This window comes from Tyto alba, unplaced genomic scaffold, assembly GCF_018691265.1.
Source record: "Tyto alba isolate M040663 unplaced genomic scaffold, T.alba_DEE_v4.0 Super-Scaffold_42, whole genome shotgun sequence".
Taxonomy (NCBI): Eukaryota; Metazoa; Chordata; class Aves; order Strigiformes; family Tytonidae; genus Tyto; species Tyto alba.
In genome coordinates this window covers 31942635-31968994 of record NW_024881318.1, presented here as the reverse complement: position 1 = coordinate 31968994, position 26360 = coordinate 31942635, and the positions used below count along the sequence as shown (strand labels likewise).

Sequence of the window (26360 nt, the reverse complement as noted above, 5' to 3'; positions counted from 1 at the left end):
TGAAATCTATCCTAAGAATTTAGCTATGAAATTCACACGGGGGGATCCCAGTACCATATGCAGACCCAGTTTAAAATATAACTTTGTGGAAAAAAAATGTTTAGTTTCATTTTTCCCCAAAATAAAAGTCTAACATTTTAACAAGAAATGTAACTTTCCCTCCTGTAAAACTCTGAGGAAAATGTTATTTTAAAAAAATGTTTTTAAACAGGATTGCCCTCTAATACTTACAGAATAGATTTTCTTTCGCACGGCATTACAATTACAACAATGTCAATGATGAGGACACTTGGAGACAGTCTTAACTGTCAGAGACAAAACTAAGACATTCATAAAAGCTTTGGATTTTGTGAAAGAAAGAAATAAGCTTGTAGAAACCAAACATTTACTAAATGGGCAAATTCTATCTTGCTTCTGTATTAGAGTTTGAATATAAATGACAGATTTTTAACATGTTGAGCAGATTTTAACAAAGACCCTCAGAAGCATTTTGTTCCACACATTTTTTTTTATTTTGAAGTATTTATAGATGTTGAGCTAGTCATCAATTAGTTCAAGTCGCAATTAATTAGTCAAAGTAGAAAAAAAGAAACAAACTTTTCTTACCCAGGCTATGCTCTTCTTTTTGTCTCTTTTCCCATTTTGAGCTGTCCACATAGGCTGCAGAAAGAAGGTATCTTCTACCTAATGAAGAAAGAAATCACTACATAAGACAGGCTGCTTAGACATCTCTAAACAAATACTTTATTAGATATCACCCTTTTCTGTCACATTTACTGAGTTGGATGCATTAAACTGTCTTTATAACATACCTGTCAGCAGCAGATACCATAACAGTTCAGATTCCTTGTACGTGGATGAGCCCTTACCTGGTCATTTTTAAAACAGAAAAGCTTTCCCCTAAGATTTTTTTCAGCATGAAACAAATATTCTCAAACCTGAACTCTGTATTTAGGAAAATTATAAATTTGTAAAGGCAGAAAAAAACCCAAACAACAATAAAGGACTGCTGCTTTGTGCACACATAACTTTTTAATCAAATGCTAGCAATTGCCTAAATGTAGGCACAAAAGCATAAGCAAAAAATATGAACACACACAAAAAGGCTTTTCTGCTGTTGCTGGATGCCTATTTTTTCCATCTGCAAAGATTTGTCTCACTGTAAATGAAAGGTATATACTCATCTGGAAATACTCAATTTTTTAACCATCTCCTTTTCTTGCATCTCCTGTGAACTGCAGAGTTAACTCAAATGTTTCTGGAAGTTTTTTTTCCAAATACTCTTTGTACCACCTTTGAAATTTGCTCAAGATACTTTTCTAGTTTTTGAAACAAAATGGAAATTGCTTCAGTTGGAAGAACAAGCCATGTTTGTGCACCACTCACAGATGATGAGACCTGGAAGATGAATGAGGAACAGCTGGATAAAATTTGTTGAAGGAAGATATAGAAATACATGCTGAAGGCTGCAGATATTAATGTTAACAAACATTAAGGATTTTAAAAAGACATTGCTGTGCTACACGAAATTCTTAGCAACTACCTTAAAGCCTTTATCTGAAAAGTTATCTGCTGCCACTAGAAGTTTGTTATTCTTGGGTCTGAAACAATTTTACTCCTTATCATCCTTCTGACATGCAATTATACACGAGTCCAGCTCTGAACACCTTTGCACATTTTTGTCAAAAAGACCTGGTACACAGAATTCCGCAGTCAGACTATGAGAATATGTACAATGCGTTACCAAACAGTTGGAAAAGAAGAAGAGGTATTTTTGTTTGGTTGGTGGGGTTTCTTCTGAGGCTATTTTTCATTATGTTGATAAAGGAGGCACAGAAAAGATCTGAGGTTTGGTTTTTTTTTAGGATAAACTTCTGCATGCTCATTCACAGCTAAGGACACCGTTAGGGTAAGCATGAGGGTTTAAAGACCTATTTGCTATAGCACAGGCAACTGTCTGCATGACAGTGCTTCGCTCAGGTAAGCTGGCAGTCAGGTTTGAGCTATTCATGCAGGTTCACTGCAGACAGGCTCCAGCGCCGGAGGAAAGAGCAGTGTTTTTGCGACATGGGCATCGAACTACCGGGAAACAGCGCTGAGCAATTTCTGCTTGGGGAAGCTGAAAAGGCACAATAAAGTTACCTATCATCACCACATTTTAAGTAACAATTAGTGAGTTCAGTTCTTGCCAAAGGTCAGGATTTTTGGAAAGGTGGCTTTTCAAAAACAGTCTTGGTCGTGCTTCTGTCACCTGAGTTACTAGGTTTTGCTGAACACTTACTGCCGCGGGTTTGTTTGGCGCCCTCAACAACCCCGTGTGGCTTCCCATGACCCAAAAGGGCAGGTCCTAATATATCAAGCTATGAAACCGGCAAAGCGGAGTATCTCTTAAAAAAAGCAAAACAAGAATACTCTCCCGCACGGCATGCTAGTGATACGGCGTCCTCAGACAAGTCTCCAATTTTACATATATATATAAATATATATATATATATATACACACACATATATGTCTAAAGGCGAAGATAAAGTCCCCACACAGCTTCCCGTCCCCGGCCACCGCAGCCAGAGGCAATCACGGCGACTCGAGGGCCCGTCCCGCCACGGCCGATCCCCAGCGGCCCGGCCCGGCCCGGCCCGCGCCGTCCCTCAGCCCGCCCCGCCACCCGCACCCCGCCGCCGTAGCGAGCCCCGCTACCGCCCGCCAACGGACCACCGACCTGCCGCGGCGCCGAGCACCCTGCCGCTCCACAGCACGCCTGGCCTGAGCACGGTGGCGGCCATGGCGCGGAGGGAGGAGACGAGCGGAGGCGGCGAGGGGAGGGGGGCAGGCCTGCGAGCGCTCCGCCCCCGGGCGGCCCAGGCAGAAGATGGCGGTAGCACTCACCGGCGGCTCCCAGCGGGTGGTGTGGGAGATGGTGTGGCGCTCGGCGGCTTGTCCTCCCGCCTTGGGCTGCTGGGGCTGTGCGCCTGCAGGTACCGCGGGCTGCGCGGCGGGGACAGGCGGCGGGGTGCGCGGCCGAGGCCCTGGGCTGCCCGCTGCCGGGCCGGCTGGGGTCGGGGCGGGCCGAGCCGACCGGAATACTACAACTCCCGTCAGGCCCTGCGACCTCCACCAGCCGTGTGCCCGGCGGGAGTTGTAGTTGCTGTGGGGATGCCCCCTTCGGCGCAGGGTGCGGGGACGGGGAGCGCCGAGGGGCTCCCGGTGGGCTTCAGAGCGGTTTGGTTTGTGATGCGGTGGGCAGGCCGGGCTGGTGTGTCAGAGTTATCCTACGGGGAGGGTTGGCAGCAGCGTTGCTCCATATAATCCCGTGCTTGCCGTTGGCTGAGTACAAGACACTTAAAAAGCCAAACCAAAACAAACCCATGCAACTTCATAAGTGCATATTTATTCTGGAAGGATTACAGTCTGGTTAACACTGTCATCCTCCGAGAATAAATGGAAGGGCTGTGCCTGCTGGTTGTCCCCACCACCACAGCACCGGGTTTCAGAGGCCTTTCCAAAGGCATTCCCTCATCAGAAAACAAAATGAGGGAACATGGAAAGGCAGTGTATGGCAGAGGGCTCCCCAGCGTAGGCCCCATCTTGGCTCCTAGCTTCCTGCCCCAACATCCCTGGAGGTTTCACTCAGTTTACAGCTCTGTTAGACCCCCTCAGAGACATGAAGATCCTCCCTGCACGGTCGTCTGCCCACTGCTCTTCACTGGCCACCTTTATAGAGCATTGCAAGATGTCTGAAATAAAGCAGGCTGGCTGGTTAAGTTCTCCATAATGGCCTGCATCGCCTGTGTGTGCCAGCCATCCTATCAATCCTCCCTCTTTCCTCAGAGACCTTCTTATTTGGAATTGCACTGGTTTGTTTCTATAACACTGTAAGGTATGAATTTAAAGAAGTGGTAGAATTAAGCAAACTGAATTCAAGAAGGGTAGAATTCTGCTGCTGCAGGCTCTCTGCTGATACCGCCTGTGACTGCTGAGTGTCCCTGTAGGGTGGTGCACCTGTCCCACCCCAGGCATTGGCATAATTTGTGCATCAGCTCTGGAGAGGTCCAGGTCAGGGACAGTCTTTCGGTGTGAGACCAGCTGAGAAAATCTGTGGGAAGTAAATGGAAGGGTAATCCAGGCCAACTTCATCCCAGATAAAGTGTATTTGTTTACCCACTGGAACTGTTTTCATTAAATGTAATGGATAAAGGTGCCATTTAATGGGGTTTTTTCTTCAGATTTTATGAAGTGTGTCATTAGCATGCTTTGCTTACATGAAAAACAAGTGGGTTTTATTTGCATGGCCTGTTACATTTTGCTAGGGAAATGCAGAAATAAATAACTAGTCTCAGATCAATACTTGCTTTTGTCCCTTCATGATTAGAATCATTCTTTAAGAAGCCAAAAACTTAAAAGATTTGGCTGTGACAACATAAACTATTACAGTGACTGTCTGTTACAAATTCATTGGTTCCAAATAAAAATCTACTTCAGAGCTGGTTTTGTGACAGCAAAAGCTTCACAAATAGCATTTACATGCCACTTTTTTTAAAGGAGGTTACAACACAATACAGTTGAGGTCAACACACAAAGTTAATTGAGATTCTAGGCTCAGTGACAGTCTTACTTTTTTTATTTGATGTCTATACTGCACCAGAACTTCACTAGATCTCCTGAGTGTTACTACAATCCAAATAATAAACTCTGTGTTTTTAACTTTTGTGTTCCTACTGCATTTGGAGTTTCCAGAACAATGCATTCTACAATAGCAGGGACAGCACATGTGAAGAAAGCAAGCTGTGCCATTGTGGTGAACAAAGAGATGACAAGACAAATCATTATAAAAGCATGAAAGGGGAAAAAGGTCTTATTCTTGTGGAGAATCCTCTTGTACCTTGGCTAGGTGGAGAGGAATGGTGTCTCTAGTTTTTCTTTTTAACATGCAATAAATATATACTTCTTCATCCTTGTACACATTAACTCTGTAAAGCTGTGACGTAGTGCTCAGGTTCTTTTATCAGTGACATGAACAACTGCAATTTTTGTAGTCTTTTTTTTATTGTCACGTCACCAGTGGTCTGATGTCACACAATAATTAACAGCAGTAATTCATCAATGCAAAGTTCTGTAGTATTAAAACAGACAGCATGACATAGAACTCAACCTTTCTCTTTTTCTCTTATGGTAGGGAAGCGGTATCTGCTAACAGAATGTGATATAAAGTTACAAGAATTCCAGCAGCTGAAAGTGGCAATTAGAAATGAAGTTCATGGCAATAAAGGTATTAGTATTTATTTCATAATCACCATTCTCAATTTCAGCAGGAGTCCTAGGAAAGTAATTATAATATGACACCAATTGTCCCTATTTAAAGCAACAACTTATGTCTTCCTCTTGCAAATTTTTTGTAGCCAAAATTATTGGAAGATTGGAGGCTCTGTAGAATGCAACAGTATTAGTTATCCTGTGCTGTAAAATGTGTAAAAGCTTTCATGTATGCAAGGTGTCTAAATAAGATCTGAAATGTCTATGTCATTGTTTTTCCAACTTCATCAGATAGTCTAATAGAAAATACTGTTTCAGTCTACAAATCTTGCTTTAAATGTATTAGCAGAGAAAGTTAATACAAAGCCTAATAACTACTTAACTACCCACAGAAGTATGCCAGTAATTCTGTTTTAATCTGCTTGGTAACTAGTTAGGTTATTCGTATAGATTTTATTCCCTTTACCTAATGTAAGTTCTCAGTTGTACACCCAATTCCAGATGACGTATGCATACTCAGAATGTGAAAAACAAATTCATGTTTTCCAGACTAATGAAGGAGCAAGATTGGTGCATTTCTTCTGTTGGGGACTTTGTCATGCTGTTCAAAGTGTATACAAATTTCTTTCTTTAAGGAACATAAGTAAAAACATAAATATGTCCTTAATATTTAAGAAAGGTTACGTAAAACTCAATTTCCTGCACCTCTTTAGACATATGCTGGTGTTCTAGTGATACAAATTGTCAATTGTTCCAAAGGATGTAGTAAATTCTAGGGTTTTTAGTTGTGGCAAGGAAGAAACAAATAATCAAATATAGTTTTATATAAACTAGTCTTCTGGAACTGAGAGAGAGGTAAAGTCAACATGATAGTTTTTCTGTATTAAGTAAAAGTAGAATTTAAATCGGGCAGTGGCAAGTCATTGTGCTATTATATTTTGCTGTGATGATGAGGTAGTTATGTTGGGGATTATTCATCCTGTAGTTGAGATACTTTGAATTTATTGCTAAGAGTTAATCACTCTTGCTAAAACAGGATTATAGAAGCCAAATATTTGGCTTTACAGGTCAGAGTTGGCCTTTTTATTTTGTACAAATAGTAGTGCCTGACAACTGATGAAAACAATGTCCTAAGCACCTCTTTGTGTGTATGTTTGCATGATTTCTATACTCAGTGCTTAGTCTAACACTTGAAAGTTTGAAAGAAGCAATTAGGACTAGTAATAAACTTGGTATAGAAGTGGAAAAAGAAGTAATAACTATTCTGTTACATATAATAATATTTACTATTCTGTTACATATATTTATTATAGTTAAAATGCAACATTAACTATAATAATTATACTTTTAACTACAGCAGTTAATTGACTACAGTAGTTATAATAACTATTATGTGTTCTTTACAAATACAGTTTGGATCCCAGGTATTTAAATTTATGTGCACGTTTGAACACATCACAACCATTATATATGCATACACATTGTCGTAGTTTGAGGCTGGTTGGCAGTCAAACATCACGTAGCCACTCTCTCCCCCTTCTCTTCTGGCAATAAGAGGGGACAGAGAGCCAGGCTTCGGGTTTGAGATAGGACTGGGATGGGGAAAAAATCACCCATATGGCCACGAGTAAAAGGCAGATTCATTAGGGGAAGAAAAAAAGAACATACATTTATTACAGACACTAACAATACGTAACAGAGTAGGACAGTGAGAAACATTGCCATATCTTGAGAACACCTTCCGTCTTCTCCTCTCTTCTCCCCGGGCTCAGTTCTGCTCCCGATATCTCTACCTCCGCCCCCAGAGGCACAGGGGCAGGGAATGGGGGGTGCAGTCAGTGCTGCCTCTTTTTCCATCTTCAGTGGGGAAAGCTTTTGGAACTTGTTCCCCCTGCTCCATTGTGATCCCCCTCTCACAGGAGGCAGTACTCCACAAACTTTTTCCGACATGAGTCCCTCCCATGGGCTGCAGCGTTCCCCACACTGCTCCATCGTGGGACACCAACTTTCTCCAACTGGATTCCCTCCCATGGCTGCAGCCCTTCCCAAGCTGCTCCAGCGTGGGACACCCCCACATGCTGCAATCCTCCCAGTGCCAAACTACAACAGAGGGGCTACCTTTTCCCACAAGACCCCAGCCTTCTTTGGGCACAGCACCTTGATCATCCTGGCAGAAGCCACAGGCCATAAAACAATGTCTGCTCCACCACAGACCTCCATGGGTGGTAGGGGGGGCCGCCTTGCCATCTCCCCACAGGATACAGGGGGTCTCTGCTCCGGCACACCTCCCCCCTCCTTTCTTCCTCCATTCCTCCACTGACCTTGGTGTTCACACAGCTGCTGCAACTCCTCCTCACAAGTCCCACCGCTCGTCACCACGTCCCTTCTTAAATACGTTATCGCAGAGGCGCAGCCGATTAGCTCAGTTTTGGTGCTGATGTGGAGCTGGGGGAGCTTCGAGAAGCTTCTCACAGGGGCCACCCCTGTAGCCACCTCCCCTGCTACCAAAAAACCCCATCACTCACTCAAACCCAGGACACACATATAGATAGATAGATAGATAGATAGATAGATAGATAGATAGATAGATAGATAGATAGATAGATAGATAGATAGATAGATAGATAGATAGATAGATAGATAGATAGATAGATAGATAGATACACACACACATACACATACACATTCTTCTGACTTCGCAGGACTCAGCTCTGCATCTGTCTTGAGTCAGGACCTGTATTTGCGTGTAGCAACCCATACACATCCAGTAGCTGAATATGTTGTTCTCTGAGGTGCTCTCTTTGCACCTCTTGTCTAGGTTACTAGGTTGGAAACAGCAGTGACCCAGCAGCTGCTACAAAAAAGTTCACTTCCCTGCCCAAAACGGGACAGCACCATTAGAGGAATGGGCATGCCAGGTGTGGTGCGTGCAATTTTAATCTTATGTATGTCTGAATCAGAGCCTTGAGATTAACAACTGAAGGACTCGTCTTTGTGCTTGTTTTATCATACTTAAATATGCTGGATAGAGAAACCTCTTTTCAGAGGAGAAGGGAAGCGACACTAAGTTTATGTCTATGTACAGAAATACATAGAATTTGTATGAGACTCTGTGTTTGCATCAGTTGTGAAGGAATTTAAATCTTCTGTATGAACATTGTTGAATAGAATGAAAGCTAAGTGGGATTGGGTTTGTTTGATTGCTTTTCAAAAAAAGAACATAAGGCAGAAAATGTCACTTACAAAACTTTTTTAATCTTTAAGATTTTTCTTTTACCTGACATATTCCATAACCCACACAATGAAATTAAGTTCACAGTGAGCATCTTCTTGGTTTTCCAACTCTGACATGACTTCATGGGCACACTTAGGCATGCTTGTCTCTGAGAAGCTTTATGCGTTTTCTGTGTTGAAAAAAACAAGCTTTCTTCTTCATTGAATCTCCATGCTTCAGGTACTAACTATGCAACACAGGGAATTGTCTACAGACTGCTACTATAATGTGTTTTATTTTCAGATCTGTATTTTAAAAGTATGAAAGAAAAATTAAAGAAAAATGGAATTGTTTTTAAAAATGAATTACAAAAATTGCTGCATTTATGTGAGACTTCATCTGATGTGGAACTAGCCAGAAAAGTTATTTACAGGTATTTTTAACAATCCAGGTAACACTCTTTTCTGTCTTTATTTTTTTGTTTTTAATAGATCATCTCAGGTTATGTCTGCAGTTGAGGGCTTGTCCTAATTCAGTGGCTATATGCATAGTTAATCACTTGAACTAAGGCTGTATTTTAATTTATTTTGGGTTTTCCAATACTCCAGACAGTCTCAGATCAAAGGAGGGTTGAGCTACAGGAGCAAAGTGGTATCCTACTGAATGCAGAATGGGTGGTGAGCCATATAGAAACGTCTTCTCTCAGCTTGAGAGGTAGTGGTGTGCTCAGTGGCATTTCCAGCCAAGACATGCCTGGTCATAAACTTGTCTGGGCCCAGCAGCGGCAGGTCAAGAGGTTTTGTGAATAAAAACCTTACCAGCAATTACAGTCTATGTGCTATAAAGAAAAAAGTGAAATACTTTATATTTATCTTTTGTTTATTATTATTTTTTAGTGTAGGAGAGAAAAAGTTGAGGTATTTTAGCAGGTACTGCTGCTAAAGTAGACTGCTGCAACTTCCTGTGCTATTGCTCTGTGAATGAAAGGTAAAGTAGCTTGGAATTTTTGTGGCAGAGACCCATTCTATTTCTAATTCAATGCAGGTTACTTTACTGGAAATTAAAGAAATTACATATAACTAGTTAATTTATTAGCTTTATCAAAACAATATTTTTTCCATAAAATTATTCTCCTGTTATCTAAATGTCTTCAGCTGGTGCAGATAGAGAAGTGGGCCTCTGTGATTGCACATACAGATCTTGCTTTCTGTTTAAAGCTGTTTCCCCTTAACAAATTCCATGCCTTGTGTGGTTAACTTTTTTTAAATCTTTCTAATAGGTACCATGAACAGAATGGAATCGCAGACTTAGATAATTTTAAATTTGGGCCCCTCTTTATGAGGTTATGTTATGAGCTGGACCTTGAAAGACCTGCAGTAGAACTTATCAAAGATCAGGTAATTCCCCTATATATTTTAGAAATATTGTTGTTATTACTAGTTCAATATGAGTAATTGGTATGCTACACATGAGCCTTGCATGAGCTTACTGACTTGAAGTACATGTGTTGCAGCAGCAAGGACGTCTATGACATTAATGTAAGGATGCAGATTACATAGGTTTTATTTTAAAAATAGGCAAACAGCAACTAAAAGAAAATTAAATGCTAGTTCAATTGATTATTATTGTATTTGTGTATAATGGCATCATTTGAATAAAAGGTATTGATTTAGAAAAGTCATTCCTCAAATGAACACAACTGATACATGTCTTCCTGCATCTTGTGTTGCATTAGGTGATTCTTGGAAATGAACACTTGTGAGTTTTTATATAGTAGTCCTCTGAAATTCCTTAGATTGTTTGCACCAACAGATTTATCATGTTACTCTGTACTTCAAAATCCCTCTGAGCCCTGTAGAGGTGGTATGATACTCATAAGATCAGGAACTTGGCCATTTTAGTACCGAAGAAACTTAAGGATTTGGTTTAGAACATCTGTAAAATGCTGTGTGTGCTATTATGACAAGGTATTAATCATGTCCAGTGTATAATAAATTAAAAAGATTCTGTGCAATAATATTGTGTCTTCAAAAATCCCTGGTGATCAGTGGAAAGTCATCTGTATCATGTTAATTCATTAAGGCATGAGATATGCCTAGCCAGAAATGGGAGAAGTCTTGCTTGGGCTACTTTTATTAAATTAGGCATATGGAAAAATATGTGTGGATTTTGTTTTGTTTTGTTTTTTTCTGATTGAGATCTATGTCATTAAGACAGGTCCTGCAGTATGTTCAGGACTTTGTAACTGATCATAAGGCACAGCACTACTTCTTCAGACTCTGCTGCAGAAATTTAGACTTAATACTTCTGTCATTTTATTTGGCTATTCCAAACACTCACTGTGATTGAAGTGTAAAGTAAAATATACTTGCTCTTTCTTTTGCTACTCTGCTTGTCATCACTCAAGCCCTTGTGTTGATCTGTTCATCATTTGATACTGTGATTAGCAAAAAATTCTTTCTGTTTCATTGTGGTGATACTTTGCCCCAAAGATATTGTTAATCAGCTGCAAGCTGTATTTCTTCTGAGATTTTGGAATTGCCATTAGTGACTTCTGCCTGCATGAACTTAGATGTTCTATCACTAAGAAAAAACGATAGTGTGAATCTGTGGGAAATTTCTGTTTAGTTTTAGTGAGCTTTTGACCATACTGGGTCACTGGTATTTTAGAGGTTAATTGACAGAGGGACAGTCAGGAAATCCACAGAGTTAAATGTTGAGCTTGTGAAGATGTGGTTTATTCCAGTCAGAAGACCAGCTAAATGCTGTGCACAGTAAGAATACTCACTGTACTAACTTTATTTATGCTTATACTGTTTGTATGTTTCTTCTCCAGAATTTGCATGGTTTTTTCTCAGAGAGTACATCATTCCATATTTTGATGACTATGTTGTTTAAAAAGGGCCGTTTTGAAAGTAAGTACCATGTTTGCTAAGGGAAATGTATTTTGAGGAGGATGCTTCTCACTGTAAGTGTGTGTGTATATAAATATACATGTATTTTAAATGAATATTACTGACTGGTTTATGGGTTTAGAAGGCCAAACATCATGTAAATCACTGTAGATGTGAATAAGCTGCACTGTAGTGTATAGTAAAAATGGAAGGCTGTATTTGTTTCATACTTCCAATGGCATTCTTACCATTCTCAGTTGCACGGAATTGTGATTATCCAGATGGCTTGTTTCCTAAACACAGAAACTCTTCTATGAAGGCTTAACTTCTCTTTGGTTTTTAATTTCCCATGGCTTTTTGTTTTCTCTATTCCAAGTTTGTTTTACATTTTTGGAGCAGTAAGTTCTTCAGCAGTCTTTCTGGCTATTCTGCATTTATGTCAGAGCAGGGAAGAGTGCCTTTTTTCCTTTGCAAACAAACCCAGACCATAGTCTTGGTTTGTCTTATTAGTGTGACCACACAGACTGGCTACTGCAATATTTAAGTTAAATGCTTTAAATCAGTTTGGCCCTTTGTGAGGATAAGGGGGAACCATCTGACCTGACTGAAAATACTTTCCATGAGAAGAGCTTAAATTTAGTATGAAGTAAGCTTTTCAAGCAAATCCCATTATTGAAAACGGTTGAACATGCAGCGCTTGGTGTCTTGACATTTGGCAGATCTAAGTCCAGCAGTTGTCCTAAAAGTTGAGACTGAACCACTGTAAAAATAACTAGATCAGAGCCTGAATGCAGTGTTGTGGTGTAGTGGAGCATGGATGTTACTGAGAAGCTAGTTTCAGATGGGAACTGATTGTTAGATCAGGTGTTACTAGTTTCCCTAAAATGGTAGAAGCTTTGATCGTGTGTCTTTGTAAAGTATTCAGAATTTAGTTTTAGATTTGTATGAAAATAATAAAACAGTAAGACCAGATACTAGTGTAGATTGAAAACCTTCTCACTGGGAAGAAATATTTACATCCAACTGACCCTAAATTAAACCTTTTTGAAATGTATTAGGTTTTTTTTTTTTAAATAATAGATCTCCGTTTACATTCTTATTTTGAAATAGACTTACTGAACTCATACCACGTTGAAATTTTTTTTTTTCAATTATTAAATGTACAGCATTAAATTTGTAAAGTGAGTAACACTAATGTATTTTTTACAGGTGCTTTTGAAGTTCTGATAGAAATGAAAAAACAAGGTATACCATTCAACAAAGAAACCTATCTACTTGCATTTGCAATATGTTACAAACTGGTAAGTATTTTCAATTTATGTGATGATAAAGTATTTGAAATGCCTTCTCTATGTCTTTTTTTTGGATTTTAAAATTTCCATATCTTCCTAGTCATGATTTCTTACCTAGTACAAATATTTTAGACATATTTAAGTCCTAAATTGCTTCATTGTGAATAATATGGTGCACATATATAGCTTCGCATACAAACTAATGTCACAAAGTAAATCCCTATAAAATTGCATGGACTTAAACACTAAGGAACAAATTTGGTACAGCCTTTAATTAGCTGATAGGATTCTTACTCTAGAGTCTGCGCATCACTTCAGGCTACACTCTGTGCTTGATTTATAATCTGACTTCCTTAAGAAATAACGCATATATATGGAATACTCTGTTTGTCAGACATTTCCCATCCATTTCTCTCCTCCCCTTCCAAGTAACCTTTAACCATTTCTGTAATTGCAGCCAAATTTGACAAGGATTAGAGTTCTCAAAGGTAATCTGTTCCTACATGCCTGATCAAAATGAGCAGCTGAGTGGAGAAAAGAAACCTAAATGCCTTCAGTGAGAGACAGGCTGCCTCTTAAGCTTAACTGTATTTTTAGCTCTGAGAGAAAGAGCATGAATACAGTAAGAAACTAGGCTATACAGGTCCTATGAGTGTTTCCTTAGGAGTGTTTCCCTTTTATAGCAAAGTGAGACCCCCAAACTATTTTGTTTTAATTTCCCCTCCAGTTTTGAATCAGTTCTGAAATTTGAAATATTGACATAGGCCCTTCCCAAATTCAGTAGGAAACTCTTCTTCAATTTCTTCATGGTTTTAGGAAGAAAGACACTAGCAGAGGAAGAGTTATAGCACTAGACTAAACTTCCTCAGGTTTCTCAGTTAACCTTACAATGAAACTGTGCATATGTGGTAAAGAGGAGTTAGCCTAAAATGATAGCTCAGCAGTAATTTATGTGGTGCTTCTGAAATTCTCAGGTCTAATGAATCAGGGCTGCCTTTAGGTCAGGGGAGATAGAAATTGCCATATGGCCTTGATATTTGGAGAGTGGGGCAGTAGGCAGAGCTAAGAAAGAGCTGTGGAAGTTGCCTGATGTTAAAAACAGCTAGAGACAGATGGTTACAGTTGGTTTGGGGATGTTATTGGTTCTATGTAGAGGGCACCTGTTTAGAAAGTTACAAATGCACAAAGACACTGACACTGTGCTACAATCCAAGTTTATAAGATGGTGTTTGCTACTAGTATGTACTGAGGCAATATTTACCACTGCAAGCATATTCCTTGGTCTATACCCATTTTGATAGAGGCTTTCACAGGAACTCACTGTGTTTCTCTGAGGTATCTTTTACTCCCCCTGCTGTAGCTTCTTCTCTAAAATCTTTACATGGTTCTTTCTGTGTCTTGCTGTCAGAAGGCTTGGATCCATGGCATGTGCAACAGGAACAGGTTCCTGAAACTTCTATTTTCTACTACTTCTGGCCATACCTGTTTTTTTAATAGAGAATCTGACCCACCATTTAGTGAGTTGATAAAAATAGAGGGGAAATTATCTAAACTGTCACCCATTTGTTTTAACAGCCACAATGAATTTGTGGAGGTTTTTTTAAAATTCAGATAAAATACTATCAATAAGGAAATAAGCTGTAGTAACCATTTATGCACTGCACAGAATTAGGTGGAGCTCTTTCAAAAGCTTTATCTTTTGATTCAACTGTTACTAGTAGGAGGAGGAACCATGAAGCTCAGAAGTGGTTTTATTCATGATGCAACATAAGAAACTTCAGAAAAAATCTTGAAGGGAAATATCTTCAAGATATGCTACTTGAATACTGGAAATAATGGTGCTGGTATCATTAAGAGCAGCGCTGGATTTTTACAAGGTTAATTCTTGGTTTCTTTTGAATAACCATGCCAGAAACTAGTACAGAAAAATTTTCAAGGTTTAAAGCTCAGATTAATTCTAGTGGATAAACAAAGGAATTAATGTTTAACCTTTGTACAGAAGTGTTGTAGAGGTCAACTCTAAAACAATTCTGGGATGTTTTAAGTCACTGTAAGGCACTGCTATCCTCTAAGGTAATAGATGGTCCTTCTGTTAGTGCAGGAAAGGGCCATAGGCCTTTTGATGGCAACAAAACATTTATGTAATAATAATCAATCTTATGATGATCAGAATGTTTCTAATTTTTCAAAGAACATGTTTTAAACCACAGGTTTCTTATGTGGCTTAAAAGGTATTTTCACAAGATGTGCAAAGCATTCAGCAGTGGAATTGAAAAGCATCCCTTAAACACCCAAAAGATGACCTTATCCCTTAAATCATGGCCTGTATTTTGCAGGAATGACACTTCGAACAGTCGGAACAGAAATCAACACCAAATACAATGAAGGAATGTGAAAGCTCTTGTCCATATTGGTGGTACCAGTTCTTAAAAGACCTTGCTTCTGCCAGCTTTTAAGTTTGGCAGGTATTACTTTGTTTGGGTTAGAGTCAGCTCTACTCATAATTTCCAGTGTGAGGAGCATTGATTTTGAGAGTTGGTGGTTTGTAAGATAACACACAGATAAACTCATTGCCTTTTACTATAGACTCCTATTGAAAACAGTACAGCAATAATGGAAGCTTTCTGTGTTGGAAGGCAGGAAAATGTCGAATCTATTGTACTAGAATATATACTTTGGAAATGTCTTTCAAGATTTAATATATAAAAGAGGCTAAAAATTGCTGAATGTTCAAATTTGAACATACACGGATTTCTTTAGTGTAATGGTGCTGAGTAGTTCAGTGCTTAGAAAACATTGATTGCCATTAACTGTTGTCACAGAGGCTTGCAGAATCAAAGGAAATTTATTTTAACCAAAATTGTTCAACAGGTGATAAACTAGGAATGAAGTCTGTTTTAATCAAAATCGCTTAACGCTCCAACAGACATTAGTAAACCACAGGTTCAAGATGCCAAATGGAGTTAATACTACACAGCCAACTTGGGATCCTAAGCTTGGAATGATGAGTCAAGGCATGCAATCATGACGTATAAGATGAGGGCTCTCAACCTTGAGGAGTTTTCTTAGGGGACATCCCAACCCAGGGAGAGAGTCCCCAATTGCAGACCCACTGCTTCCAGGAGGACTGACTCGAAATGGCCCTTCAGTGGGGCTCCATTTATACCCTAGTCAAATTTGCTCTGTGGTCATACATGGTTAATAGTCCAGAAGTTTCTTTTGACAGAAGTATTTCATTGATTGGGAAACTGTCTTCCAACCAGTCACTGAATGACTTTGCCCTGCTGATTGGGCAGCCGGACTCCTCAATCTTAACTATTGTTTTTTTCTGACAATTGAGAAGTTTTTAGCATTGTCAAGGTGGGGTCCATACCCCCAGCCCACTAGGCCACTCGAGATATTATTGACTGGTCGTCTGCTGGCCCATCACTCAGAAATACTCCCAGACACCAGAAGCCCCCTGCTTCGTCATCACTCGGCAATATCCAGTTGCCCTCAGTTACAAAAACTCTACACAGATACTTGCTTTCTATTTTACTTGGGCAAGAACTTAGCTTGTAAATCACTGAGCTCAGGTCCTGTCCAGGGGGTCATGTGGACAGTGGTTTTGGGGTTCCCACCTTGTGAGCCCATATGACTCTATTTTAATAAGAGGACGCACATACTTTTCCTTCAACTGCTCCACTTCTTCAGAATTATTCTCATCAGGATCTTTCCAGATGTCCCCCATCCCAATCCCTGGGGTCCGCACCCCCAAACAACTTCTGGATTTGGACAATACTGGGAGGCTTTTTAACTTGTGCTAGGATGATTTTAATTTTTTGTTTTAATAGACATGTCCACTCTCTTTCTTGTTTCTGGTCTCCCTTTAAACATTCTATTTCCAATTGCTTTTTAAAATTGTCCTTTGCCAATCTGTCAAAATTGTTATTTTGTTCTTGTTCTTAAATCAAGCAGGTGCCTAGGATGGCACCTTTGCCTTTACCACTCTACTATTTCCGTGACAACATTCTGTTCTCTCTACAACCACTGCTGGATCGGACTACTTTTCCTTCACCCATTTTGTACCTGGGGGAGAAAGGCTACAGCCATGCCTCCTGAATAATTGCTCTATTGACATCCTGCAGACTATGCCAATTTAAATGTCAAAGTTTTTTTTAACCAAAGTATTTAATTGGTTGGGGACCCATCTTCCAACCATTGTCACTGTACAACTTTGCCCTGTTAATTGGGTGGCTGGATACCCAGGTCCCAGCTACTAGCTTTTTTTGACAGTTGAGAAGTTTCTAGTGTTGGGAGGGCAATGGTGGGGAGCACCTGCCACAGCTATCCAATGTAGCTTGTAGAATAAAGTAAGGACAAAAAGTCATCTTTCTTCCTAATGTAGGAATGATTGGAAAGTGGAAAGGAAAGTGTCTGTTGGTTTTAGCGTACTGCCAGGGTTGTTTTATCTCTTACAGAAGCCCAGACAGCTAGGGCAAGGTGTAGTTGTTAAAATAATGAAAGTGCTTTCTACCCTCTTCTGAAATCTGTAGCTTTGCATATCGTCTTTTGATGTTGTGTTTCCCAAGAAGTACTACGCAGAATCTGCTTGGTTGAGTTCATATATGGATTGCCTTGGTGATCTTATGTATGTTTACTTCTAAATGCAATTGCCTACAGTCCTTTCAGATCACACAAATAACAAGTGCAACTTATGTTTGAAATTTCTATGCAGGACAGCTTGGAGTCTTGGAAAGCCTCTGTGAAACTGCTTGAAGAAGCACAGCTAAAAGGTGACACATTACCACTGCGAGCATTATGCTTTGCTGTGGCAACTGCACTGAAACAGGTACAGTACCTCTTGTTTTGATTTGTGCCTGAATTTCTGTAGTTTTATTGTAGTAAGTTAGCCAGTGAAAGGAAGCTAACATAGAGGAAGTGTAACTAATCTATGTAATACCCTCAAGTACTTGAACTTCTAGGCACCTGAAAGTGTAGGAGTGTAGACAACTCTCACACAGAGTGAATGTGGAAATTCTGAAATCTGAACGTATGTTGTGAGTCTAATGCACAGATGTTTTCTGTTAGTGACAATGCCATATAGAATATTTTTAGAAAATGGAAGAGAATTGGGCCACCAGATCAGATGTACCTATGGACCCAGTCATGTAGATACTGCTATTTAGTGATGATTTCCTTTAAATAGAATTAGAATGATAATTTAAAATATTTGCACAATCATCTCCTTAAAATGTTTACCTTGGGAAGCAAACTCAAAGGCTGTGATGTGTATTTCCCTGCTGCCTGGGACATGGCCTGTCTTTCTCCACAACATGTTTCTTCACAGGGAGGTTTTCATATACCTCTGGTGCCTTAGGCACTGTTACGAAGAGGGTCTGAGGCTGAACAGGGTGAAAGATTGAGCAGAATAATAACAATTAGGAAATTCTAAAGTCCAGTATTTCCTCTGCCATTAATTTGTGTATACAGCTTGAGGAAATTCTGAACCTGTTTCATGTCTAAACAGAGCTCAGGGGCACTGTAAGAGCTAGCGATTTGATGTTCACAGATTTGAATGAATGAAGTAGAATTTTTACATTTTTCTTATGCACTCTGGGGTCTTTTTAGCACTGTCTCTGTGAATAGAGACACTTAATTAAAGCATCATTAAAATTAATTTATTCGTGTGCATGATGACATGACAGGGCTTCTCATTGGCATTGAGATTAAAAAACAAAATCTTTGTCTTTGAAACAACATGAAATATCCTTGATGCTGTTGCTTTATGTAAAAATCAGTTTAAATTCCTGTTCTGCAAGCAGAATAATGCTCCAGATTATGCTTAACTATTCCTTAAGCTCCATGATCTTTGACAGTACATCTTGCTGTAAAATGAGTTTTGATCCCAAGTAGCAGTAGCTGGTCTAGTAAATGTCAGTGCAACATTTACTGTCTGTACGAATCAGTTGATGGCATAGATACAGTACTTAAGTGCCTATGTCCAAAAGGTTAAAAGTGCTGGGCACGGTAAATACCCATATTAAAATATGTTGCAGTTCATTTAAGTACTCTGAGATGTACCAAACTGGAGCATATGTGTAGATCTTCTGTCTTTTAGGATCTCTTGTGTTAAGTGTTGGTTACACTTCCTTTCCCTGCTGATCTGAGGCAGAGAGTACTGTGATGTGCTAAAGGGCCAGATAACATAGCAACTCCAGCGTGGAGTGTTCTTTCCACAGGCTGGATGCTGTTTGGAGTCTATTGGTCTTGGCAGAGGGGTTCTAGATGATGGTTTGTGATTCTTTGAGAAGTTGTGAAAGGCTATCGTTTTTCTTGAACTTTTATTGTGAAAGAGTGTCACACATGTTTAACTGTATTTTTTTTCATTATTTATAATTCCTTCCTAGAATTATGTAGCGCAAGCCAAATTTTATTGTTCACAGATAATGGAAACGGAAAACAAATTATACAGTAATCTTAATGTAAGTATGCTTTCTTTGTATTAGAATCATTCAGAGAAATATACTATACTGGGAAAAAACCTCCCATGTGCAAAGTAGCAGAAGTCCAGCTTCTTAGTAGCACCAACATGTATCAGTACTGTTGCTGAGCTTATTTTTGAGCCAACAGATAATTTCTGTCAGTTGGATGAGTTACATTCTGAATTGTTAAGACCCCTCCCCCATTTTTTAAAATCTCTTCCTACAAAAAATGGGAATGGAAAGTAGACCAGTCCTACATCTGCAAGTACAGAGCCGTGAACAATTTCTAATTATGACATTGTGACTTTTGGCTTTCCTGCTACCAGAGATTTAAAAAAAACACAGCTCCAACTAGATGCCTCCCTTAGCTGTGCTCTGCCCACTTCAGGCTTCCTTCAGCCCTATGAACCTTAACCACGTATGTAAATAAAACAATCTTTTTCTTTAGTTGCATGGTCTGCAACTTGAGAGAAAGTCTACTGCATGTGCCCTGTAAGTGATCTCTCTAAGCTATGGGAAAAAACACTTTATTCAAGAACAGCTAATGCAGCTCCATCAGATGAGCTCTACCACCAGGCTTACCCTCCCTTTCCAGGTCTCAGCTGTGAAAAAAAAGCAAACCTCTGTGGAAATTGATCATTCTCTCTGCTTTCTTCATGAATAGTGAATTGTTATCATTACAGCATCTAGAAATGTATTTTGTTCTGCTTTGCTTCATGTCTTCCTTAAACACTTTTTAAAAAATTTGCTTTCTGATAAGTACTATTTGTACGGTGTGGTTTTATTTTATTTTTAAGGTTCTTGTCCAGCTCAGATCTAGTTCACTAGAAGAAGTAATCAAGACATTAGAGGCAGCAGTGGAAGTAGATTCTCCTCCCTTTGTGAAAAAAATTGAGTTTTCTGAGCAGGTGGTAAGTATACAGTAATGTGAAGGGGTCCAAGGTGCCTGGCTGAGCCATGATGATGGTGGTTCAGCTACAGAACTTCAGGTGCCTGAGTTCACCTTACCAAGGTTGTTTGGGTTCTGATGCATTCAAATGCCAAATGCCAGCTGGCTGGACTTCTGTACTGTTGGACAAAACACTTAGCTGTCCTCTTCCCTCTTTTATTGTGGATCTTACTTGTAGAAGCTCAGATTTCATCTGAGTGTAGATGAAGTGTTCCCTAGTGGCATTAAATAATTTAATCCCTTGACTTCTATGCTGTTTTCATTTGATGTAAAAATGAGAATAAAATTCTGATCACAGAGATACTGTTAGATTGATAATATTTGCAAAGAACTGTGATGCTATACAGGGAAATGTGATATGGGAAATAATAACATTTACTATCTTACTATAAAAAATAGCTTTTACAGTACTGATCACGAAGAAGGCTTCCTTCAGAGCACATATGTACCCCTATTAGCTTGGCAGCACTCCTGCTGCTTTTCCTGAAACTTGTAGGGTATTAATTTTGAATGTGTCTATGGAACAAGATATTTTAAAACTGTGTTAATGGTTAAGTACTTAGCTTTTCACTGCAGCCTGTTAAACAATTGAATAACTGATATGTAAAACACAGATACTAGATAAAACGAGGGCGTACCTTTCAAAACATTGCCCATATATATTAACTGCTATGTTGAAAAGAATTCTTTTTAAGCAGCATTTAGTTTTGTAAATTAATTTCAATAAATGCTGACTGTGTAAATGTTGTTTTTTGATTTTGTTTGGCAAATTTGTAACAGTCCCTAAGAAGACTAGGCGTTAGTCCTAATCCATTCCTTCCACAAGAGGTTGTTAATCAATAACAGTTTTTAAGAGATTCACTTATACTCGAACTCATACTCTGTCTATGGCATACAGAACTTCTCAGTGTTCTGTAGTCTGATTTTTATTGATTTGTACCGTACTGTACATTTAATGTGATACACAATAATAATTAGAATAGTGCTGACCTAGAAAGTAGATTCCAGGAAGCAATTACATTTCCTGGGTTTAAATATAAAATAACAGTGTTAGTCTATAGTATGGCTGGAAATAGGGCTGTACAACTTTGAGGAAGTTTTAAATCTAATAAACTCTCTCTAATAGGTATCCAGTGCATTTCCACCATTGTCTGGTGATATATAACGTGTGCTGCATAAGATCCTCTTATGAGTCACTGCATTAGACACATCTTTGTGTACTTTTTTTTTCATTTGAGTGATTGCTGGTCTTCAACATGATGGTTGAATGAGATCTCACTTGCTGAACTGTAATTGTCTGACATTTTCTCCTCCTTAGCTGGCTACAGTCAGGAAAAAGATGGAAGAAAACCCTGACCTCTCTGCCAAATTAAGAGATATTTGTACGAAACTACAAACTTCAGGACGGATAACCATGTGCACGCTGGAAGACATGCTTTTCCAGATTTCTAGTTCAAAAAAGACCCCTGCAAAGCTTTTAAATCAGAAGCAATTGGGCTATCAGGCTGCTAAACCTCTTTGGTCAAATCTCTTTTTGGAATAGTTCCGTATTTGATGGCAAACTGAACTGCTGTTAGCATCTCTTAGAAGCCAGGTTCAAATAAAATTTCTCCCCTCCTTCACAATGAGCAATTGTTTAAGTTGTTTGTGTGAAACGGCATTTTAAATGCAGATCATGTAGCTTCCAGATTTCCGTTTTGATGCTAGAAACAAGTCGCGACTGTGGGTATTTATTTGTATCTTGTTCAGAAATGGAGTGATGGAATGGTTTGAATTTTTTCCTCGGGCACTTAAATCAGGATTTTCCTTTGCTGAACATCCTGATGGAAGTGAACAAAATAGTATGTATATCTGACCTGACTTCTGTGGTTCATGAGAAGAAAATTCAGTCTTCATAAAATGTAATGTTCTGACTGAAAGCATAGATGCAGTGCAAAGTCTAGATAAAAGAGTGGGGAAGTGCCTTAACCATTTATTCAAATTCTGTACATCTCAAGAAATCAGAGGAAAGCAAGCATTTTTTGATCCCTTTAATATCTTTTTCTTCAGAAGCAAAATATTAGTATGTTTTTTCATATCAAATGGGATCATGGAAATGCTGTAGGAGGTAGCATGGTAACCAACTGGTCGTGTTTTCACTTGAAGGAGATTACTGAAAAAGAGTCTCACAGTGAGTGGCCCCACATACTGCTTCCTTCAAATTTTTTGATACTAAGCCTCCCAGGATAAGCAGATCTTGATAGAAATTTGCAACTGAATCCTAACAAGTTTCTTAGAGCAAGCACAATCAATTTTTTAGACTGGAATTATGTATCATCTGCATAATTCACTCATATGTAGAGTAAGTGATCGTAAAAGCAGTACAAAGAAGCTTCACGTTGATGCATCTTGAATGACTCCAGGCTAAATGTGCTTGGTCCTAGTAGTAAAAAGCTGTTTGTAACTATGAGTCTTGCATACCCCAAGATCTTTTCTCATTCACCATCTGGAGTAGAAGGAATTGGAAACAGCCATACCTTGGGTGTCACTCAGGTACTTTTGGTTTACTTCTGTGTATGAAGTGATGAGCCTGTTACAGAACTTAGCAGTCCTGTGAGCACAAGACTTGGTAGAGCCCAGCGTAGTACTCTCCAAGTTGGGCCACCTAATCTCTCCTTTGGCTTCTTTTCTTTTTATTTTGTCTCTCTACCTTCCTCAAGCAAATGTCAGAATTCAGAGGATTCTTTCTGTGAATGAATCTTTGCATGCTATATGAGACTTTGTTGAAGCCACTGAGTCACTGTGAAGAAACAAGAATCCATCCATGCAGAAATGCATCTTTAGCAGGTCAGGGAGTTCCTTCTGAGGCTCTAGTGCTGTAACTCATTTCTGTTGCCATTGTGTCTTATTAATGCTAAAGTGCACAGAAGTGTTACAGAGTGGATGGAATTTCGTGCAAGTGTAACTGAAGAATAGTTTGTAATTTGTATCACTTTTTTGTGAAATATGTGCGCACTTTTTACGAGTGGTTGCATAGGTTAAAGTACTACATACGTTAGTCTAAGAACACAGCTAATTACTTCTGTAATACTGTGTATCTCATAATTACACACATAATTCAGGAGTACAGGTGTTTAATCCTTTTCTTTTCCCTCAGTTGGAAATTCTTTTAACACTTCCAATACAATTTGGACCCTTAAGTAGCTCCCAATCTTTTCTCCACAAATAAACTTGATACAGGATTTGTGAAAGTTGCTCACAGTGTGGCAATAATTATTTAAAAAAAAAAAAATTAGAGTGAACCACACTTCAGTTTACTTGGTTGGCACTATCAGGACAACTGTTTGATATAAAAATACATTTTGATAGACAATAGAAGATAGTTTGACCCATCTAGCTTGTTGTATAGCAAATATATAAGGTCAATTCTATTTCGTTTCCTCATTTGGCACTTTGAAGCTTGTATTAATTGCAAGAAGTTTGTTTCCTGACCGAGGCTGTATCCTACCTGCATCTGAAGGAATGATAACTTCTATTACAATTGTCAATATAACTGATGTATTCTATTTTTTGTTCTCTTGACTACTTGTTTTCCTGAGGCTGATTTACTCTAGCTAACTATTAAGTTGACTATTTGTTTCGAAGAAACACCAGTTCTTTGTCTTGAGAGAGAAGGGCGATGCCCTCAAATAACTATCAATACTCCAGTAGAAAAAGAAAGCAGAGACCCAAGAAGGATTAAAGGGTAGTTCGAAGAAACACAAACAAAATTCGGACAGTTAAACATTAGAATATTGACGGTTGCTCTGGAAGTGGTATAGAAAACTGGGAACATCCTCCCTTAGGAAAAAAGGTAGGAGGAAAGGTTAACTTCTAATATTTATGCAGCTGATTTCAAACAAAGTCTAATGTGTTTCATAAAAGTTGCACAGAGACTTGTTAATTGGGAAAGCTTGAATTTGAATATCTATTTATAAATTTACCTTTTGGTATACCAAGGTTCTGAGCACGCTGGCTTTTGTGCAGAAGAGTCTTCAGCCATGTGCTTAGTTTAGTGTATTTAGGTGTGCTTGGCTTCTGGCTTCCCAGCACCCAAGATCAGGAAACCAACTTTGTCTAAAATTAAGCAAATACTAAGGAGTTTTGCTGGGTCAGAGTGGCTGGAATGTGAAGGGCTGAGTTACTAGAGAACATTTCTTGGAGACAGCCTCAGAGAATAGGATGTGCACTACATTGTAGCCAGTGAAATAATTATACTTTACTTATGCAGAGTTTTAATCAAGAGAAGCCAACATTGTGAAAATCGATGAATAGACCACTTTTTGTGAACAATCTGGGAAAAAAAAAAAAAAGAAGGCATTTGCATTTCAAAGTTAATTGCTGCATTTTTTTTTTTCTAGGTTTTGCTACAAGAGACTTCTGTAGGAAATGCGGCTCAAGTTTTATGTAGTAAGCAGCTCAGATGGGGATCTGAGGGCTCTGTTGAGTGCTGTTATATGGGGAGGGATTGCTGTTTATCATATTCAAATATTCTTCCTGCAATAAAATTAAACATGAGTTTTGTACATGTGTCCTTGTGCTCCATCAGCTTTTTGGAACAGTGATCCAGGAGACAGCAGGTGGCGTTTCTTGCTCATGCTTTCCTACCAATGTGATTTCCAGGGATGACTTTTACCTGCAGTGTCAGTTATATAAAGGTGGGGCAGAATGAAAGGTTTGCCCCATGTTTAATGCATGCCACCGTAAAATGGAAAATCCAGGCATTAATCAACAGCCTCAAATGTCTAGTGTTGGGCATAGATGGCAAACCTATAGATTTACAGCATTTAATTTGAGATGTACTGCATTTATTGAAACAACTCATCTTTGCCAATGATCACAATCCAGTTTTTACAGTATTCTGTGGAAATATTAATCAATGATGGGAGACAGGCTGCTGATGTTACTTCTAGCACACCAATCACACTTACAAAGGCTTACTTTACCTTTGAGAGAAAGTTGGGCACCTTTTCCAGCTTGAATTGTAAACGCACTCATTTTTGTATTCACATGGGACCTGGATTGTGTGCAGTCTTCAAAGGATTGATGTTCCTCTGCTATCAATGCTTCTGCTTTTCTCCATGGGTTAATACCTCTTTCTTTTTCATACTCCTTTCCACAAGCATCTTAAGTCTTGGTAAGGAAGGATCACTTCCTCTGTGCTTCTCCCAAGTTAATTTTCTGCTTCAATAAAAAGGTGAAAGGTTTAGTCATTGCCAGGGAACTCAAGAATGCTTCCAGGCCTCAGGAGTATTTTTGACATATTTAATGGACCTTCTACATGTTTTTAAATAACTTCTGAAACAAAGACTTGTTAGAACTTTGCAGTCCTATAGAAAGTAGGGAGACCCATAGTATATAGGTCTAGACCTATTCAACTTTGGGTTTGCTTTTCTTTTTCCTCAGGGTTATTTCAGATTGCATCCTAAATTTTTTTTATTGTGAAATAAGTGGAGACTTGTTTGTTTTAAAACTACATCTGTTGTGGCTGCTTACATGCCCTTCTGCTGCCACATACTCCTTAGCAAATTTATTAAAAGTAGATGCTCATACACCCCCTTCCTCTTCTGTTTCTTTTCACCTACTGCTTATGAACAGTGTTTTGAACTCAGCAGATGTTTCATTGTCTGCTCCCCTTCCAGGCTACTTTTTAAGTCACCTTATTTTCATCTGATTGATAAATTTAAGCAGTAAGGGGACTAGGAAGGTCCATATCTGTCTTTGCTGTGCTACTGAAGATGGTTGGCTGAAGATGTTCAGGAGGTTTTGCTGTGTTTTTGCTCTGTGCAGTTGTCTGGACCTCTTAGTAATTACAGAAGCACATGCAGTGAAAACCAATATAGTCTGACTTCACCTCCTCAAAGTGTAGATGCTGGGGTTTGCAAGTACTGATGCTCTAACTAACTACAAAACTGTTTGTATACTGTCAGGTAGGGTCAGCTCCCAAGTTCTTATGCCAAGCAGCAACTGAAAATAAATGCAGGACCACTGATATCAGAGGGAAGTTGAGTTAGGGACCACCTGTGCAAATCAGACAAACAGGATCAGAACCAGCAGAGCCTGATTCTGGTGTCCATGTGAAGGGTAAAAGTGGTGTGGTAGTTACAGGGTAGTTACAACCCTTCTATGGAGCTGAAGGCAGCAATCTGACAACCAGTCTGGAAGTCGTGGAGGTGCTTCCCAGGCTTGTTCATCCTTTGGACTGTCACCCCTTCTTGATCTTCTGTGTGGGCACTGGTGATGCTGCTGGGCCTAACCTGGAATGCGTTAAGGGTGGC

General features: G+C 39.2%; 2 protein-coding genes across 4 annotated transcripts in view; one reads left to right on the top strand and one right to left on the bottom strand.

Annotated features, from left to right (window-relative positions):
• Positions 1-2962, bottom strand: part of MRPS27 (mitochondrial ribosomal protein S27) — a 48570-nt gene extending 45608 nt beyond the window's left edge. The window contains exons 1-2 of one of the 2 annotated variants that reach the window (XM_033008692.2): positions 2888-2962; positions 607-684 (exon numbers count right to left, since the gene is read on the bottom strand). Coding sequence is in view for 1 of the 2 variants with exons in the window: in XM_042804567.1 (XP_042660501.1) it covers positions 607-684; positions 2721-2784 (142 nt within the window). In the remaining variant the exon portion in view is untranslated. Of the gene's footprint in view, positions 1-606; positions 685-2720; positions 2842-2887 lie in introns of those variants that run through there. The other variant, XM_042804567.1, reaches the window with a different exon arrangement.
• Positions 2870-24608, top strand: PTCD2 (pentatricopeptide repeat domain 2). 2 transcript variants are annotated; one of them, XM_033008690.2, is made up of 10 exons: positions 2870-2976; positions 5175-5267; positions 8769-8898; positions 9745-9862; positions 11302-11380; positions 12569-12660; positions 17369-17482; positions 19077-19115; positions 19913-20026; positions 21383-24608. In XM_033008690.2, exons 1-10 carry the CDS (start codon positions 2871-2873, stop codon positions 21605-21607), a joined length of 1110 nt encoding a protein of 369 aa, XP_032864581.1. In that variant the 5' UTR covers position 2870; the 3' UTR covers positions 21608-24608. The 2 variants fall into 2 exon arrangements, with proteins under 2 accessions (XP_032864581.1, XP_032864580.1); XM_033008689.2 differs by having other exon boundaries at positions 19041-19115.
• The last annotated feature ends 1752 nt before the right edge of the window (positions 24609-26360 follow it).